The sequence below is a fragment of the Meleagris gallopavo genome, chromosome 1 (assembly GCF_905368555.1).
Source record: "Meleagris gallopavo chromosome 1, MGAL_WU_HG_1.1, whole genome shotgun sequence".
Lineage (NCBI taxonomy): Eukaryota > Metazoa > Chordata > Aves > Galliformes > Phasianidae > Meleagris > Meleagris gallopavo.
In genome coordinates, this window is record NC_139404.1 from 6,853,837 (window position 1) to 6,871,572 (window position 17,736).

At 44.6% G+C, this 17,736-nt stretch overlaps 1 protein-coding gene across 3 annotated transcripts; it reads left to right on the top strand.

The window, feature by feature from the left end:
• Positions 1 to 736: 736 nt before the first annotated feature.
• Positions 737 to 17,056, top strand: MCM10 (minichromosome maintenance 10 replication initiation factor). Of its 3 annotated transcripts, none has more exons than XM_085216007.1 (20): positions 737 to 891; positions 1,264 to 1,316; positions 2,305 to 2,622; positions 3,426 to 3,530; positions 4,169 to 4,303; positions 4,588 to 4,762; positions 5,425 to 5,590; positions 6,226 to 6,393; positions 7,532 to 7,648; positions 8,268 to 8,467; positions 9,472 to 9,572; positions 10,598 to 10,699; positions 10,777 to 10,894; positions 11,747 to 11,975; positions 12,484 to 12,643; positions 13,309 to 13,427; positions 13,988 to 14,101; positions 14,884 to 15,029; positions 15,205 to 15,247; positions 15,596 to 17,056. In XM_085216007.1, exons 1-20 carry the CDS (start codon positions 737 to 739, stop codon positions 15,677 to 15,679), a joined length of 2,808 nt encoding a protein of 935 aa, XP_085072133.1. In that variant the 3' UTR covers positions 15,680 to 17,056. The 3 variants fall into 3 exon arrangements, with proteins under 3 accessions (XP_085072133.1, XP_010715964.3, XP_010715825.3); XM_010717662.4 differs by having other exon boundaries at positions 807 to 860; XM_010717523.4 differs by having other exon boundaries at positions 819 to 860; positions 1,240 to 1,316.
• The last annotated feature ends 680 nt before the right edge of the window (positions 17,057 to 17,736 follow it).

Genomic DNA, 17,736 nt, shown 5'->3' on the forward strand with positions numbered 1-17,736 from the left:
CAGATGCTCATTAGCACAAGGTTAATAGTAATTTGCTTTCCCTTAGATGAAAGATAAAACATATTTGTGCTTTAAAGTGATTGGACTCCATCTGTTAATGGAATACCACCTGTCACATACCCCTGTTTTAACAAGACACATTCCTGCTGTCACAGTCTGTCCCACAGCCAGCAGCCATGGGAGGCACAGTTCCCAAACTGAGAAGAGGCCAGAAATAGTCCCATGGTTGGGTGGGAGACCTGTGAGCAGGAAAATACTGCTGGATTTGCAGACCTCAGTTTGCAGAGGCGGGCAATCCATCATTATTCCTGTGAGACGGAAAATGGTGATGTGGTGATGCTCTGTGGGGATCACACAGACCATTAGCAGGCAAAACAGAAAAACCAACTCTTAACACCTGGAATTGGTAAGTATTAAAACTGTTAATGGGCAAGAGGTAAGCCAGTGCACTAAATCTGCAATTAAAAAAATACAAAACTAACTTGTGTTACCATCTGCCTGCTTTTGGGAAATGCCTGCTATTTCCAATATACCATAGCCTGCTAATGATTGCCACCTATCCAAGACATACACAAAGGGTTGTTTCACAGGTAATTGCTGCAGCTCTAGTAGGAGCTGCTGGGTCAAGAAACACAGGGCAACAGAAAACAGAAAGCTCCTGTATGATCAGGAATCTCAGTTTCCACATGATCGCTGTTACCAGCCCCAAACCACAGGCTCCCTGCCCACAACCAAGATGGCGCCCGCGCCGCCAGCACTAAAGATGTCGCTGACGCAGCGAGCGGCGTGCCGGCGCGCATGCGCGAGGAGGGCGGAGCGTGGTTGGAGTTTTGGCGGGTGCTTGGAGAGCGCGGGAGGCGGTGAGCGGGGCTGTGAGGGGAGAGCGGCCGGGCCTGGGGGGAAGGAGGGGGTCGGAGTTGAGAGGGGAGGGGATCCCTGAGATCGGGAGTACGAGGGGAAGGGATCCCTTGAGTGGGGTTAGAGAGATCGGGCTGAACCGGCGAAAGAGTCCCTTTGTGGGGGGTGGAAGGAGGGATCCCTGGATGGGGGGCTGGGGCAGGGCTTTGTTCTCCAGGTTGTGGTCTTGTGCTGCAGGGGGCTCAGCTCAAGTCAGGCTTCATGTGTGGAAATACACCTGTGGCTTTAAGTTCAGTGTTCTGATGGGCAGCTGTGGATAGAAAGAGTGATGCTTGACCGAGAGTGGTGACCTCCATTTCTAATTAATATCCATCCCAACAGTATCCATTTGTTCTCCTGTGACAGAGTCTGTTTGGCCTTGGGGGGCTCTGGAAGGAATCCTGGTGAGATCATGGATGGTAAGGGATAAAAGCACTGCCTTACTTGCAGTAGGGAAGCTTTCTGACAAAGTGCAGAGAGCTCCGTTTGTCTCTTAACAAAGGAAATTACGTTGTGCTGACTGTGCTCCCTGTGGCCTTGTCTATTGCCTTCATCATTCTCATCCTCATGTGAGGCTGCATTTGTGTTTTCCTCAAGGCCAAATGCTGAATATGTTTGTTGTTTTGCTCTGTGTATGGATCTCTGCTCTGTCTGTCCTGTTCTCTTCCCTGTACTTCATTTTCATTTTTCTGTTTTTAGAATCATCTTTACAGTTGGAAGAGACCTTTAAAGGTCATCTAGTCCAAACCCCTGCAATGAACAGGGACATGCACAGCTTGATGAGATTGCCCAGGGCCTGATCCATCCTTGCCTTGAAAGTGTCCAGGGACAGGGCATCAACCACATCTCTGGGAAACCAGTTCCAGTGCGTCACCACCCTTGCTGTAAAAGACAAGGAAAAAGTCCAACCTATATCTACCCTCCTCAAGCTTTTTGACCTTTTGCTTCATGTTTTTCTGCTGCCCTGTTTGCTTCCTTGAGCAAAGTGAATCTGGAGATATACTTTCTTGCTTGCCTCGCGTCTTTCTCTTAAGCTCCTATTACCAAGAGCCATGTGGGTGTCACTCTGTCCTCTGCAGGCTCCCCGGCTTTTCTCTACAGCAGAAGCTGTCATAAGGCAGCTGGCCAGGAGGAAATTCTGTGCTAACAGTCTGCCAGGTTTTCTCCTGACCTGCCAGCCTGGATCAGGAGCTGAGAGTGTCTGCAACCATATATCTATCGGACCAGGTCGCAGGAAAGCTGCTTTGTCTTCCTTAAGCTGAAGCAATTTTTAAAAAAATTCCACTTACTGCTCAGATTTAGTTTTGCTTTTTATTTGCCTGTGATTTAACTGTCTTGAATGTTTTATTCTGTAGCAGCTTTCCTCTAAAAGGATAGAAGTAACACTGAGTGTAATTTTTGCTTCAGGTGATGAAGATTTGGATCTGTTGGTCTCCCTCCTAGAAGAAAATGGGGAGGCTGAAAAGGAGAACTCTCCCGAGGAGGAAGATACCCCAAAGGATGAGAAGGGAGAACCGGATGAGTACGATGAGCTCTTTGATGCAGAAGATGATGCGTCATACACTGAGGAGGTGGATGCTGACAACAGCATAATTGATGAGCAGAAGGAGAACCTGGCTGTGCTGTTTGGAGATGTGGATGACCTGCTGGAAGAAGAGGAGGCAGAAAACACTGTCTCAGCTTCAGTTCCCAATCAAGAAGAGAAAACCAATGAAGAATTACAAGGTTTCTGTTACAGCATCTTTTATCTGACATGTTTGTGATATAGGGCCTACTGCTTCTCTCAGTGTAGGAAGGTACCCAGATGGGAAATGTAGAAAGCCCTTGTGAACGACATTGGATAGAGCGTTCTAAATCCAATTTTCAGTGCTCTTTGGCCAAACTCATCCAACCTACTTTCCCAAAAGAAGCACAGAGGAGCCATGAAGATTTGTCAAGCTCTGGTGAACAGGATAGAGAAGGTCTCCTGTTTATTTGGGTCTTATCTGATGAAGAGCAATGTTGCTTCAGTCCTTAGAGCTGTCAGCTTGGTACCTCTTACAAGCACAACTCCACCTGCTTCCTCAGGGCTTGATGGTGGGGGGTTCTGCTGTACCAGCTGGTGTGGAAGCGGAGCTGGTCCCTGAGCATTCCTGTATTCAAGCAATGTGTTTGATTGTATTGGAAGCACTTCTTTACATTATAGAATGCCATCTATAATCAATAATCTAAGCCATCGATAATCAGCCATCTAAGTGATCATGTGTTCACTAGAAAAGATATACACAACACATCAAGGAATATACCACAAACAAATCAAATATTTATGTAAGTCAGCTCCCGTGCATGGAAAGGTGTCCCTTCTTTGTGAGCTATGTAGGATCAGAGCTAAATCTATACTGTGACTCTAGTCTTTTTTTTTTTTTTTTTTTTTGTTCCCTAATCTGTGATGCAGTAATACTGCCAGGCTCCCCAGGATTTCTTAAATCCCTGTTTACTGTGGCTTACTGCTGTCCTCATTATTGTCCCTTTTCTTCTTTCTTTGCTAGCTGAGCTGAGAAAATTGCAAGAACAGATGAAGATGTTACAGGAGCAGCTGCAGAAGACTGCCATCGGGCAGCAATCCAGTTCAGGCCCTGAGCAGAAAGCCCCTGGTAACGAGACTAATTAAATGAGTTTCTGATCTGTTAGCCTCTCAATGTGCAAACTGTAGGCAGATAATCTGAAGTGGGCACTGAGTAGCAAAGAGGAATGATGGTCTGCTATATTCCCACACAGATTGTTTCTTGCAGTGCAGACTAAATGAGCTGCAGTTTTGTTTTCTGTATCACAGATTGATAGAAATGGGGCAACATCTGTGACTGAGGTGCTCCAGTGTTCTGCTGGAAAAGGTTCGTTCTTACTGGCGGATATTGGTACAATCAGATGTTGCTACACCCAGAAAATATTGGTACAATCAGATTTGCTACACCCAGAAAATACAGCTGTGTTTGTTGCTGTAGCACACTGAGTGTAGTAATGAAACTAATGAAACACAGGGAAATTGAAAAACAAGAAAATGCTCCTACTTTCTACAGCTTTCTGGCTTCAGTGACATTGAGAGTTTAAGGTCAGAAGGAGTAAAAATCATTGGGGCTTTTACAGATGTTGCATTTCAGATGCTGGCAATTTAGTTGAAGGGTTTCCATGTGGGACCCTGACTTGGATTTATTCAATTACTTAGTTTGGAACAATGTTTAGTATTTAAGATTGGATCCTGAGATCTCATAAATACTTTTGTTTTCTTGGCTAGGCAAATCTCTCTGTCCACCCCTAAAGGAAAGGAAAGTTCAGAAGCTGCAGGAATCACTGTGTTTTTCTGCCCAGCTGGACAATCCTTTACCAACAGCCAAGAGAGGAAACCAGAAATCAAAAGCCTCCCCAGCAGGTATCATTCTGAGTGTACCTTTCATTGAAACACACAGGGCTTTTGCTGATATCCTATGTTGTTCACTGCAGCTGCTTGGGCACATCCAGGGTGATATTTCTATTAACCAGTTCCTGGCTGACTGGGAGACCAGTACAATATTATTAAGACAGTTTTACACATCTTATTCCTCACTTGCACTGGACTCCTGTGTCTAATCAAGTGTAAGTGAATGTTATTTTTATTTTTAAGTTTTCTTTCTTTATCAAGATTTTCTTTCTTTTTTTCTTTTTTTCCTGCTAAAGAAACCAAGACTCCTCCACCACGACAAGTCCTCAGTCTGGCATTCCAGCCTCTCAAGTCTGCCCCAGGGAACACACCCAATAAGGTGCCCAGAGAGAAGACTCCTCACGTGCCTGCGTGCTCCAGTACGACACTGCAGCCCGTGTCTGTGGAAACCTTCTCAGGACTGAGATTAAGGTCAGCAGCCCAGCACTGACCTCTGCCTGGGGAGGCTGTGCTCATGTATGTACCACGTCCTGTGATGTGTTAATTGCACAAGTTGTGAGCGGAGGACTTGGGGTAACACAAAGCCACAGCATTGCTTGGCTGCTCATTAAATTTGATTTTTATTTTTCCTAATGAAAGTCTCTAATTTTATTATCACTGCCTTCCCTGGCATATCCTCAACGATTGGCACTAATAAGGTCTGATTGGGCCCCAGCTGAGCAAATTTTGTTTCATACTTGGAACTCCTGGGAGCATTCTGAATTCCTATACTCACTGTGACCACGAGAGGTCTCTGAACACTTACTGTACCCTCCTCACCAGAAACCATGGTGAATTTCTAGCATATTTCCAGAGAGTTGTGATAGTCCTTCCTGAAGTGAGAAGAGTTACTGAAGGCTCAGGGGCTAAGTTGCAGTGCAGCTATTTGGACAAAGAACAACATGCTTGACTTGTAGCTCTCCAATATTTGTACAGCATCTGGAACAGAGGGGTTTCGTTTCAAGTGAACTCAGGGTGAAATAAGGCACAGAGGCATTTTGCAGTGAGATGTATTCTACCCGGGAGAATGCTGAGTGGTTTTGACTGTTTATGTAAATGAATGTGTTCTCTTTTACATGCTGTATTTGATGCAGAAAACCCCGGGTCTCATCAGCTGAGATGGACAGAAAAATGGCTAACAGGAGGCTGATCCGGCTGTCCCAACTGAAGCACAAACTTGCTACTGAAAATCTAGAGGAAACAGATTGGGTAACATTTGGAGTCATAGTAAAGAAGGTCACTCCTCAGAGCACAAATAATGTAAGTAACTTTGCTGCGTGAACTCATTTAACTTAATCAACCACCTCCTTGTAGTAAATGAAAAGCTGCTGTGTTAGAGATCCTGGCTCATCTGGTTTCATGCAGTTATGCTGCTTTTAGTCCTCAGGGTGAGTCCTTCCTTGGAGCAATTGTACTGGGCACTGGTGTGCACACACTGCATAACTCTGTTCATCCACTGTAACATGTGAAATGCTAGTGCAAAGAAATGAGTGACTCCCAGCCTTTCTAGATAGCTCTCTTGCTTTAAGTGTGCCAACAGACTGCTTCCATAATTTCCTAGAGATCATTCAGTCCTATATGGAGCACGTGTCCTGTAAAACTTTACTGATGAAACAGTACTGAATATGCCTTGGTTTTGGTTGAGTGGGGTCAAGGCCTCTATTCAGCAAGCAGGATTGCTGCCCAGCTCCCATATCAGGAAGTTCGGTGACAGCAGCGTTTTTGTGCTGCGTTGGTCTCTAAGAATCCTAGAACTGGCTGTGTGGCGTGGCTGGACATACTGTGGCTACATCTTACTGAGGTTATGAATAATAACAACCCTTAAAATGCAACAAGAACGTGGGGGTGCAGTTGGTGTCCTCTTGCTGAGCTGTAAAAGTGAATGTCTGTTCCAGGGCAGAACCTTCAGCATCTGGCGGCTGAACGACCTGCGTGACCTCAGTCAGTGTGTCTCGCTCTTCTTGTTTGGGGATGTCCACAAAGAGCTCTGGAAGACAGACCAAGGCACGGTCATTGGGCTGCTCAATGCTAATCCTATGAAACCTAAGGAAGGCTCAGATGAGGTGAGAGGATTTTTCACTTGCCCATCAGCCCGTAGCTGAACATCTTTATACCTACCTGGGATTTAGTTTTGTAACACATCAGGATTGAAATTACAGCAGTCTGCCTAATAAGTCTCAATTGCATTCAGATATTTGCACGGTGTTTATTTGTTCTCAGCCTTCTGGACATCTGACTTCAAGGAGCCCTTAAAACCAAAGTTTATTCTATCATTTAACCTGCTCTTGGTAGGTTGCTCACCTCTTCTTCAGATGCAGGAATTGTATTTTCATGGCAATTTATTATTCAGCTGCTTTCAACCACAGTGTCTCAACAAGCTGAAAAACTGGGGGGTGCTCGTTCCTCTCCTCGAGAGACGTGATTGGAAAAGGTTTCCTTGTTCCAAAATCATGATTAAGAAGAAGTAGTGTTTGATTTATAAAACAAATGATGTGTTATGTATAATAAGTTGATACATAATACTTAATTTGTTTAATCAATTACTTATAAATGCGGAACGTGACAAATTAATTTTCTCCATGTATCAAAACATTTAAGGTAGCTTCATTTTGTTAATAAGTTAAATGCTTTTTTAATATCTTTTTAATTGCACTGGAATGGAAACCGTTTTTACTGACTTCTGTCAAGGGTAATTTCAATCTAGTAGCTGGTGATGGACTGTTTTGCATTTTGAATTCTCCAAATGGAAAAATTAAGAATCTCATTAATTGTCGATTAAACTACGTAATTGCTTAAATTAACAAGGATATGCAGTTGAAGTCCTGCTGGTGAGCAGGAAGGCATCCAGAGGTAATGTAAAGGCAGCACTGAATGGCTCTTCTTAGCTGAGGTGTGCACATTTAGAACTACATTAAAACTGACTTCAAAATTACTTCTTGCCTACAAATACAAGTCCCACTATCTGTGGTGTGAAGGCGATGCTCATGTTGAGCCACAGGAGTGAGCTTTGGTTGTACCTTGGCTTATGGAAGGACAAAGAATTCCATCTCTTCATCCTCTGTGAGGATGTTTTTGTTGAAATGCAGTTGCTGTGATAACTTCAGAGCCGAGCAGTTGAACGGGAACGTCCTTTATTACAACATCTAGAGAGAAGCATGTTCAGTATATCCATGCTGAAGGCATGTTCTGTTTTCTCTCTAGGTGTGTTTGTCTGTTGATCACCCACAGAAGATCCTGCTCATGGGTGAAGCTCTGGATATGGGCACCTGCAAAGCCAGGAAGAAGAATGGTGATCCTTGTGCACAGATTGTGAACCTGGTTTGTACTTCAGTAGTGAAAGTATCCTGTAAGGTGTTGGTAAAAATGCAGCTGCTGCTTTTGTGCTGCTGCTGGAACTCTTTTATTACTTCTTTCTGTATCTCGACTTGTGACTAATTAAGGTAGAGCTGAGGAATGTAACCCAGAGGAGCTGTTGCTGTGACAGGCCTGTAGCAGCAGCACTGCAGTTCCCTAAATGCAAAGCTAGAGCTACAGTGACAAACAATGGTCTGGACTCATTTCACCACCTCTGTGCCCTCCATTATCCTTTGTGCCAAGTGCAGGCTTCCATGCACTGCACCAAGGAACTCAGCCAAAGTGAAAAGATAGGATGTTTTAGTTGGGAATGGGTTTTGGAGGTGATCTTAACAAATTCCCTTGGCCATCATGCCCATAAACCAGCAGAATGTTTGTGCCTGCACAAAGTCAGAAGGGTTGTTGGTGGTGGGGAAGCACTTAAAACCAAGAGAGGAAAAGGAGAAGGGATGAAGAACTCGGGAGGAACTAAAAGCATTTGGAATGGCAGTAGGGCAGAAGGTTACACGTGGGTTACACGAGGGGAATGAAGTAAATTCTATCTACCAGTGTTCTACTACAGACTTCCTCATTCTTTTTTCAGAATGACTGTGAATACTGTCAGTATCACATCCAATCCCAGTACAAGAAGCTCAGCTCAAAGCGGGCAGATCTGCAGTCTACCTTCTCTGGTGGCCGCATTCCCAAAAAACTTGGTAGGAAAAACCCCAGTTTGAAGGAGAGGCTGTGTCAGGATGGATTTCACTACGGAGGAGTCTCTTCAACAGCGTATGCGGCTTCAGTGTAAGATAAACCTCTTATTTCCCTTGAGCTAAAGCACAGTTCCCACCTTTTCAACAGAATTTCTCTCCCTTATACAAGTCTGAAGCTCTCTCTACAACAGCATCTATTTAGCTAGATTTCCCCATGACTTAAGTGCATCCATCAAACAAGAATAGATGTCCCACGCATGGTGTAATCCTTCTGGCCTCACAGGATAACAGAGCTGCTATTTGATAGGAAGATTTCATCAGTCAGTGATACAATGTGAAAAGATGTGTTATTACTGCATTGTGAAGCCAGTGGGTATTGTGTTTCAGGAGATAAAATAACCTTTATCACGAGGTCCCAAGCATTCGAGACTACAAGATGAGTACTTCTCAGTGCCATTCCCTTACTGCACCTTGTCATGGCTCATTACTTTTTAATCCCAGACTCGGTGTATTCTGTATTTCCTCCTTCTCCCTTTCTTGACTGAAATGATACAGTATCGCTGCATGTTAACGAAAAGGCAGTGATACACAATACCTTGTGTATTATTGAATGGTTAAGGTCAGTATGCATCTCATGCTAGAGCAGAGGGGTCTGACCCTTCATCCAACTCTCCCCAAAGACAGCTGTGGAAAAATTCGAGTCACAGCTGGATCACGTGCTGTGCTTGCACACTGCTTTGATTCCCTGGCTGCTGCCATCTGATAACTGCTGTGACCTCTCAGTAATGAAGCAATTCCAGCCTCCTCTCCATCCCTGGAGCTGACTGTGAGTGAGGCTTAGCAATGACATATGCACTGAGAGAATACTAAATATAAAGAATGTGTATCCCAACCCAGTGAGAACAAGGATCCCAAACACTGTGCTGGAATTTGGATTTAGATTAATGCTCCCAAAGAGAGGAAGATGCCAGGAGAGAAGCACCAGTTTGGATTAAAGAGCAACTGGAGTTTTAGCACTGGGATAGCATTCAACCTTCTGTCCTTGCTCTGAACATGGAAAAACTCTGATGTTCTGTTTTTTTTTCCTCTTTCTAGGGCAGCTGCTGCAGTGCCAAAAAGGAAGGTTCAGACCACTCTCTCCAATATGGTTGTGAGAGGAGCTGATGCAATTGTCCAGGAAACCAGGCAGAAAATTGGTACCTAACTTCCCATATAGCCTCTTCACCCTCCAGATATTTTCAGCTTGACGTGTAGCTGTGTCCCAGGACCCCGTTACCCACTGAAAAAATGAGGCAATGATTGCTACAGACCTCTGCAGGCTTTCTCAGTTGATCTAAACTCCTTTCTTCCTGAGATCACAGCTGTGAGGCAAATGTAACTAAGCAACTGTGTAGCTCTGTGCACCTTTTTGCAGTGGTGCCCCCTGAATTAAGTCTCCTGTTCTGTCTTTGGACAATGACAGAAGATCTTTGCAGGATTAATGAGAATTGGAAGTTCTAAGAACTTTGAACCAGAGAATTTATTTTAATTGATTAAAATAGATGACTTCTGTCAGTCTTGGAGACTTCCAAGGAATACTAAGTATAAATCAGAGACAGGTCTGCAATGCAGGGGGTCTGCTGAGTACCCAGCCTATTTCTTGAGCTTTTCTTTTGTCATCTTCAAAGCATGTTCCTTCCATAGCCTTTGGAAATTCATTGATCTTCTCTGCCTCCATTTCTTTTCCGAAAAGCACTTAATATTGCACCTTCTTTACACTCAGTGGAGAGCAGATGATAGGATATTCAAAGCATGCACTCCAGATGTTGCCTAGATATCTTATCCACATTTCAGCTCTTTCAATTGCCACCATTTCAGACAGCAGTCTATGTGTACTGTCTGTAGCCTTTAGCTGCTCTTAAGTCTCCAAGGAAGAGATGTGATGGATGAGGGCCTTTCAGCAAAAGCTGCCCACAAATGGGAGTGGTAGAGCACTGCAGGCAAACGATGCCAATGGAGGACTGAGTGACTGATGGAGTTGCTGAAGGGGTGGAAATGCCTGTGGTGTGCAGTGCTTGAGCAACCAAATGTAATGTGTGAGTTAGCCCTGCTTTGCAGGGGAGTGCTTGATCAGGTGACCTATGAGAGTTATTTCCAACCTAGGCTGCTTTACATCTTTAAAGCCAGGTGTGCTTCCCTTCCTTGCTCCAGTTGTGTTGGATGTATGCCTCTTCCTCCCCAGGTGCAGCAAAGAGACCTATGCCATATTCTGAGGAATTCAAAGAACTGCTGGCACAGCCAACCTTTGGAGCAAGAAACCTCTGCAAGCACTGGACCAAAGCAGGTATGTCCTTGTGCCTGCAAACACAGCTCTTTCTGAGCAAAATGGTGCTGGTGTTTTACACTGTTTCGTTTTTACAGATGCTGGAAAGAAGCAAGAGTCTGGTTTCCAGTCTATCTCTGCATCAGCATTGCTCAAGCAACAGAAACAGAAATTGCTGGAGGCCAGGAAAAAGCGATCTGAAGAGATTCAGAGAAGGTAATACATACTGACTTACACAGAAAGAGATCCATTATTGTGGCTCAGTACAGCTGTGGAGGAAATTTTCTTTTTTTAATAAAAACTATTTATTCAGTGTGGAATCAAACACTCCAGTGTGCTGCCTAGCAACAGGAATGGTGGGAAGAGTAGGAAGCTGGGATCAGGACTCCAAGTTGTGTTCATTGCTGGCCTGCATGGGTCTCCTGCATGTAAGAAGAGGTTGATGTAGCCTAGTAACCTTCGAAGGCTGAACAAAAGTAAAGCCAAAACCTCAAGGATCCGAAACAGAGCCTGAGGTACAATCATCGTGATACTTCCTTCCCCCAGATATTCTCCCAATCTACACCAGTGTGTTTCAGGGACTTCCCAAGCTAAAGGTGCTGCCTATTACAATATCCCTGAAGGGATCTTTTTTCCCCTCAAACCTGTCCAGCCACTGCAATGACTTAAGTAAACTCAAGTATTTATGTGACTCATATGACAAAGAAGCCTACTACTTTTAACTACCTGTTCCACAAAAAGCCCATTTCTTTGAAGTGCTTTCAGCCCTTATCTGTCAGATTCATTTGAAGCCTCTCTGCTTTTGTTTTGGAAAGCAATTGGCTGTTCACCTTTTCTAGTGACTTTTTCATTTCAGTGACCCAGTGAATCCTTTACCAGTTTAGTTTTGCTCTCCTGAATGCCTGAATCACTAAATGTATTTCTAGCAACAAAAAGCCAGTTAGGTTAAAAAAACAAACAAACAAACAAAAAACCTCACCATCTGCATCCCTCTGTTCCTATATGTTTCTCAGACTTTGCTGTCTCTGACTCATATCTTTATTTCAATGAATTATTTTGTCTTTAAAGGTTTCTCCAGAACACAAGTAAAGCTGGAAGCCCTGCTCTCCCATCCACCTCCAGACAGCCTTCACTCCTGTCCCCAAAACCAGGGGCAGAATTCCCCAAAGCTGCAAAAATGTCAGTTCCTCAAAGGCCCAGGCTGGGCACAGGCTTCTCAGAAGGAGAAGATATCCTTTTCTTTGATGGATCTCCCCCTCCAACACCAAAGCTGGATAGCTTGGCAGAAGCCAAAAAGGTAACAGCTCTTTGAATGAGCTGCTTTTGACTATGAAGAAAGGGAAGTTAAGGGAAATTGGATCTGTGGAATGCAGAAGTCTTCTATCTTAAATCACTAGATGATCTTAAAGATCCCTTCCAACCCAAACCATTCTGTGATTCTGTCATCTTCATACATAGGCTAGCTTGTTGCTCTTGGAAAAGAGTAGTTAGATGTGATTTTCTATTAATTTCCTCTGGAAGACTTGCTGATTTGTGGAGCAGTTAAAGCACATCTGCAGAGAGATGCTGATAACACCCCTGCAAGAGTCATTTTATACATTAGGAAGTGACTAGAAGCCGTGTGACGTGTTGAATTAGATGTACAGCAGAGATAGGGGTTTTATCAGGCCTCTCTCTGTCCAGTTCTGTGTCCAGACCAGTTGATCTTGTTTCCTTCATTTGACAGACTTCAGCGACTCCTGGAAGAAGGAATACAGAAGCCAGGCTGGTCACCAATACACTCACAGCTCTTTCTTGTTTTCTAGCTGGCTGCAATACACAGACTACGAGCAAAAGGTCACATTCTTGCTAAAACTGATCCAAACAGCATCAAGAGGAAAAGAGCTGATCTTGATGATGTCCTAGAAATTGTTGAAAGAGTTGAGAAAAACGTTGCTCAATCACAGAAAGCAGAAGCAGAGAATGGTAAGTAATGCTGGTTTGTAGAAATGAAAAAAATACTTATATTTTGCTGGACAGAGCACTATTAACTGGGTCAAGGGCTTGCTATGCCAGAAAGAGGCTGAGTTTGGGCTATTTAGAACTTTAGGGGTTTTTTCTGCAGTGGTCTTGACTCAAAGGCTGAATGATCTCTAACCCTGTTGGAGAGAGTGTGAGATGTCATCTCTGATAGATAGCTCCTTATCCTCATCTCTGTTCCTTTTCTTGCCACACTTTAGCACCAGCAAAGCATGGCTAACTCAATCAAGGGAAATCAAGAAAAGATCCCACCTGCAAAACTGACTTCTGTATGGGATTTGAGTTTCCCTGATGGTGATACACTGTGGGATCTTGAATGTATTCCTCCATTTCTTACGGAACTTCTCCATCAGTAAGGGAGACAACAATGCTCACTCCCCTGGAGTGGTATGAAACTTTCTGCTACAGTTCTTCAAGAGAAGATGCAGTGTTGTGTATAAAATGCTTTTATTTTCTGAAGCCAGCTTTGAACTCAGCTTCGCATCCTCCTGAACTACTAAAGGCTGCTGCTTGACCTGAGCATCTGCCTTTTCAAAATCTCCTCCAGTGGTCATGTTTAGAAATCACAACCTTTTTTTGAACTTAGGACTGAACTCATTTGCTTTTCTTAGGTGTGGATGAACAGGAACCTGCCCAGAAGAAAAGACGTGAGCAGCTGGCCTATCTGGAGTCAGAAGAGTTTCAGAAAATCCTGAATGCCAAATCCAAGCACACGAATGTCCTGAAAGAGGTACGGCCTCAACCCAGCCACAGCTGATAGCTTAGAATGGGGTTGCTGTTAAGGCTCCTGTTAATGACTTCAGCAAGAAGCAGGCATCTAAATGTGTCATAGGCACTAAGTCAGCATGATGAGCGGTGTCAGGGATCTCTGAGCATGTTCCTAGGAATACTGCATTTCCAGTGGATGTGGCTCTTGCACATGCTGTGTTAGTATGAATTCATAGTTGTTTTAAGGTCTGCTGAGGTGTAATATTTTGGCTAAGAACCAATCCTATTCATTACATCTGCCCACCTGAGCTCTACCTGCACTGTCATAGGTGTGTGCTCATTTCACTCGTATCTGCTGTTGGTAATTCTCCCACTCAGGTATCTCAGAGGCAGCTGGTATCATTGGTGGTGGAGCACAGCTAAACCTATATGGATTTTTTTGAAGCAAAAAATATTTGCTGTTTCTCTGGCTGTTGGACTGCATTTTGCTGCAAACAGTCCCAGTAATTTGCTTAAAGGCCACGTGTGGAGTGGCTTCTTGCATCTTTTTCTCCTCACACCCTTTTTCCTGTGCCCATGCAGGCTGAAGCTGAGCTACAGGAACAATACTTTCAGCCGCTGATGAAAAAAGAAGAAATGGAAGAGAAGATGAGGAGCATTAAGGAAGTGAAATGTCGAGTGGTAACGTGTAAAACGGTGAGTGAGGTGGAGTCAGGGTGACAGCAGGCAATTAGGGCACAGATTGCACAGAATGATACCAGGCCATCCTGCAGAACCCCGTCAGTCACTCACGTGGCCATAGTTCAGTGCAAGTATCAAATGGAGACTGCTTAATTCCTTGTGGCTGTTGCTGAGAGCAGCTTGTGCACTGAGTGACTTTGAGATATGAAGACGCTGTCAAAGCAGGCTGTAGTGTTATGCTCAACATCTCGATTTGTTTATTGCAGTGGGTTCCTTGGATGTTGATGTTCTGGCATTCATTTCTCAGCTGCATCCCTGAAGCACTTTGTACCAGGACCCTCAGCTCCCCATATTCCATGTTAAAAGAAACCTCATGCCTTGAAAAACATAACACTGGGATTCCTTTGTCTGTATTTCCTGGAAGTTCGCTATCAAGAAAAGGAACAGAGTTTAAAAAATCCCAAATGTGCCGAGGACAAGGGAGGAATTATGGATTTGCAGCTTCTGCTATACTTTTCCTCCCACTGCCTTTCCTATTTCTTTAGGGCAGCACAGAGGGTGACTGTGCCTCGCAGGATGCTGGGAGCAGGGCCACAGGGCGGTGGCAAAGCAGGCAGGATGGTGATAGAAGGAGCAGTGGCAAAGCCTGGGGGGGTGTGTTGCTCACACTGGTGGATGCCTCCAGATGGGAGAAGTCACACAAATACTTTGCTCTGGATGATCAGCTGTCTTCAGCCCGCAGCCTGGGCCTGACATGCTGGTAAGCAACTCACAGCTTTCTTTCTCCTCCCTGACAGTGTAATTACACCTACTTCAAGCCTCTGGAGACCTGTGTGCAGGATAACCACGACTACCACTGGCACGATGGCATCAAGCGGTTTTTCAAATGTCCTTGTGGCAACCGAGCTATTGCCCTTGACAGGCTCCCAAAAAAGCCCTGCAGGTAAGAAATAAGCCTTGTGAAATACTACTGTGGGCTTGCAAGTCACATAATCGCATCCTAAAACTGTAGTGTTAGTCCCTCCTGCTAACTGGTGTGGTAGAAGTGTGGGGTCGTTTAGGACCTCCTCATACTGTGCAGCACACAGCTGTCTTCACCTGCCACCTTTATCTTTCAGTACCTGCGGCCTCTTCAAGTGGGAGCGAGATGGGATGCTGAAGGTAAGTGTGAACCAGCAGCTGCTGAGCACCCCAGTGCTCCCTGCTTCTCCTGGTGCTTCTGTCCCATGCTTTGCTTCAGTGCCCTTATAAGCTGCCAGCAAAGCCAAGCAGCTCTGCATCTTCTCCAGGCTTTGTTTTAGTGGAGTTTCTCCTTTCGCCTTCTGTTCTTGAAGCTTTGTTTTAATTAGCCATGGAGAATTTCCTTTTTCTGTATCCGTAAGCAGTCAGAATGTGGATATTTCTGGAGTGTCAGTCAACATTTAGTTGGATAAATCAGTCCCAACTCTGTCATAAAACTAGGAAACATCTTCATATGTTTTAACTTTTCTCTGTGATTCATATTTGTAGGAGAAAAAAGGTCCGAAGATCGGTGGAGAAACACTTCTACCAAGAGGGGAAGAACAACCAAAATTCCTCAATAGCCTTAAGTGACGTGAAGTTGATGTTTTCCCAACACACAGATGAATTTCTATGTCTAACCCACACATTTCTTTACTGGAAAGCCAAGAGGATTCTGGCTTTAGGGATGAATGAGCAGAGAAATCAATTCCTTGTGAGAAGGACATCCACAAAGTCTTTGCCAAACCACTGCATGGATATCCAGCTTTGATCTTAAAAGTGACTGAATAAGGCTGCATGTGAAATACACATCCATGTCTGCTCTTTCTTAGCAACAGCTTGTTTACAAGACTTAATCTAGAAAAGAGAATGGTAGTGTGGAATCTGTACTGAGAAAACCCGAGGAATCCCCCAATTTATGTTCAGCTGCACCAGATTTAAAGGGAAGAAATCGTGAACTGGAAGGACTACAGCCTCTATGAGCACTTGTGAAGTTAGTGGTGTGGTGTGTAATGCCACCCTCATGCTTTTTTCAGCTGATAGCAGAAAAAGGGTTAAGAGGATTCTACTACTAGTCCTCATCAGCCCCAAAATTGCTCCCTTTGACTACTCAAAAACAGATTTCTAGTGGTTCCTGGGTCATCATCTTGACTTCTGACTTCAAAAATGCACCTATGCCTTTAGCATTGCAAACCCACAATGTCTGCATTGTAGACTGGCCAGAGCTCCGTGCTGGATTCCCAGCACCATCTGCACTACATTAGTACAGCTCCACTCCCACTTTGAAAAGGCTATTTTAATGAATCTGGCGCTGCTTTGTGAGCGCTTTTAAAGAGCGGAGTGCTTACATTTCATAGCTTTTACCCTTATTTTTATATCCTTTTTTATATCCTTCCCTCTTACTACCACGCCGACCTCTGATGCTGGCACAGCTGCCAGGGGGCCAGGACCTGTCTGAGATGAAGCAAAAGCAGGGTTCCCCTGGGTGGCTTAGCAGGAGGGCTGTCCTCACACAGACATGTTCTCTGACAGCACACTGCTGCAGGGGTGCCAGCTGAATTCAGCCAGCTTTACCTGAACCTGATTTTTCTGTTGCATCTGACTTGTGCTCAGAAAGTGTTTTTAGGTACCTGGAATCACCAGCTCTGTGTTCTGGTGAAACAGCCACAATCTCCTGTCCCGGTGGCCCCATCAATACCTCTTCTGTTTGCTTGTACAAGGGCTGCAAGTAAGTGACACTGTTTTAAGCATCTGCCAGTTTACCTCCGTACTCTGCAGCCCTCATCTCCAAGTGGTGCTTTTGCTGGGCAGAGTTGCTCAGCATAATGCATTCATTTCAGTCTTGTTTTGATACCGTTTGTTGGGGGGCAGAAGGGTGTCACTGATTGGTGACTGCAAATATGGAACTGTGACACTGCTTGGAAATGTCTCCTCTTGACTCGTTCAGAATAAACACCGTGCAATAGCGTGCTCCCTGGGTTTGGATGGGTTCATTTCTCTAAGGAAGAGGATTTTCCTTTTCCTTGAGAGTTCTCTACTGAATCACCAAAAGAAATTGGTTCATGGTCCATAACTGGCACCCACACGGTTGTGTTGTGTGTGTTCGTTTTTTTTTCATTCAGACAGGCATTACTCATTTGGAGTCCACAAAAGCAGAGTAAAATTCTCCATCAGCTTTCAGGCAGCAAGCTGAAAGCTTCAGGGTTTTGCCAGCTCCTCTCTCTGGCCACTGGAAGGGAAGTTATGCAGAAATGAAACTCAGAGGTGAGGTAGATGCCTCCTTCAGAGGGAAGGACTGAAAGCAATGGTATCCATTGATCCCTGTGTGCAAAAGCAGGGTGAGGGTACCAAAACCAATTGCTTTGCTTAAACCCAGCAGTAAATAAGGGAGTGGTGGGGGTTTTATTTTACCAATTCCATGTGCTTCAGTCTATTTTTAGAGCTACTTATGTCAGGGATGGCTCCAGCCCAGCAGATGCAGGCGGGAGGAGAGCAACCCTGTGAGTGCACAAACCCCTGCCACCTCCTCTGAACTGTTAAGCAAAACTGCACCGGAAGAGAAACACTGCAAGTGCATTGTCAGAGCAACTTAAGGATGCAGAGAGAGCTGATAGATAAATCAGCCCCTTTTTGCAGTCAAGAAATGTTCA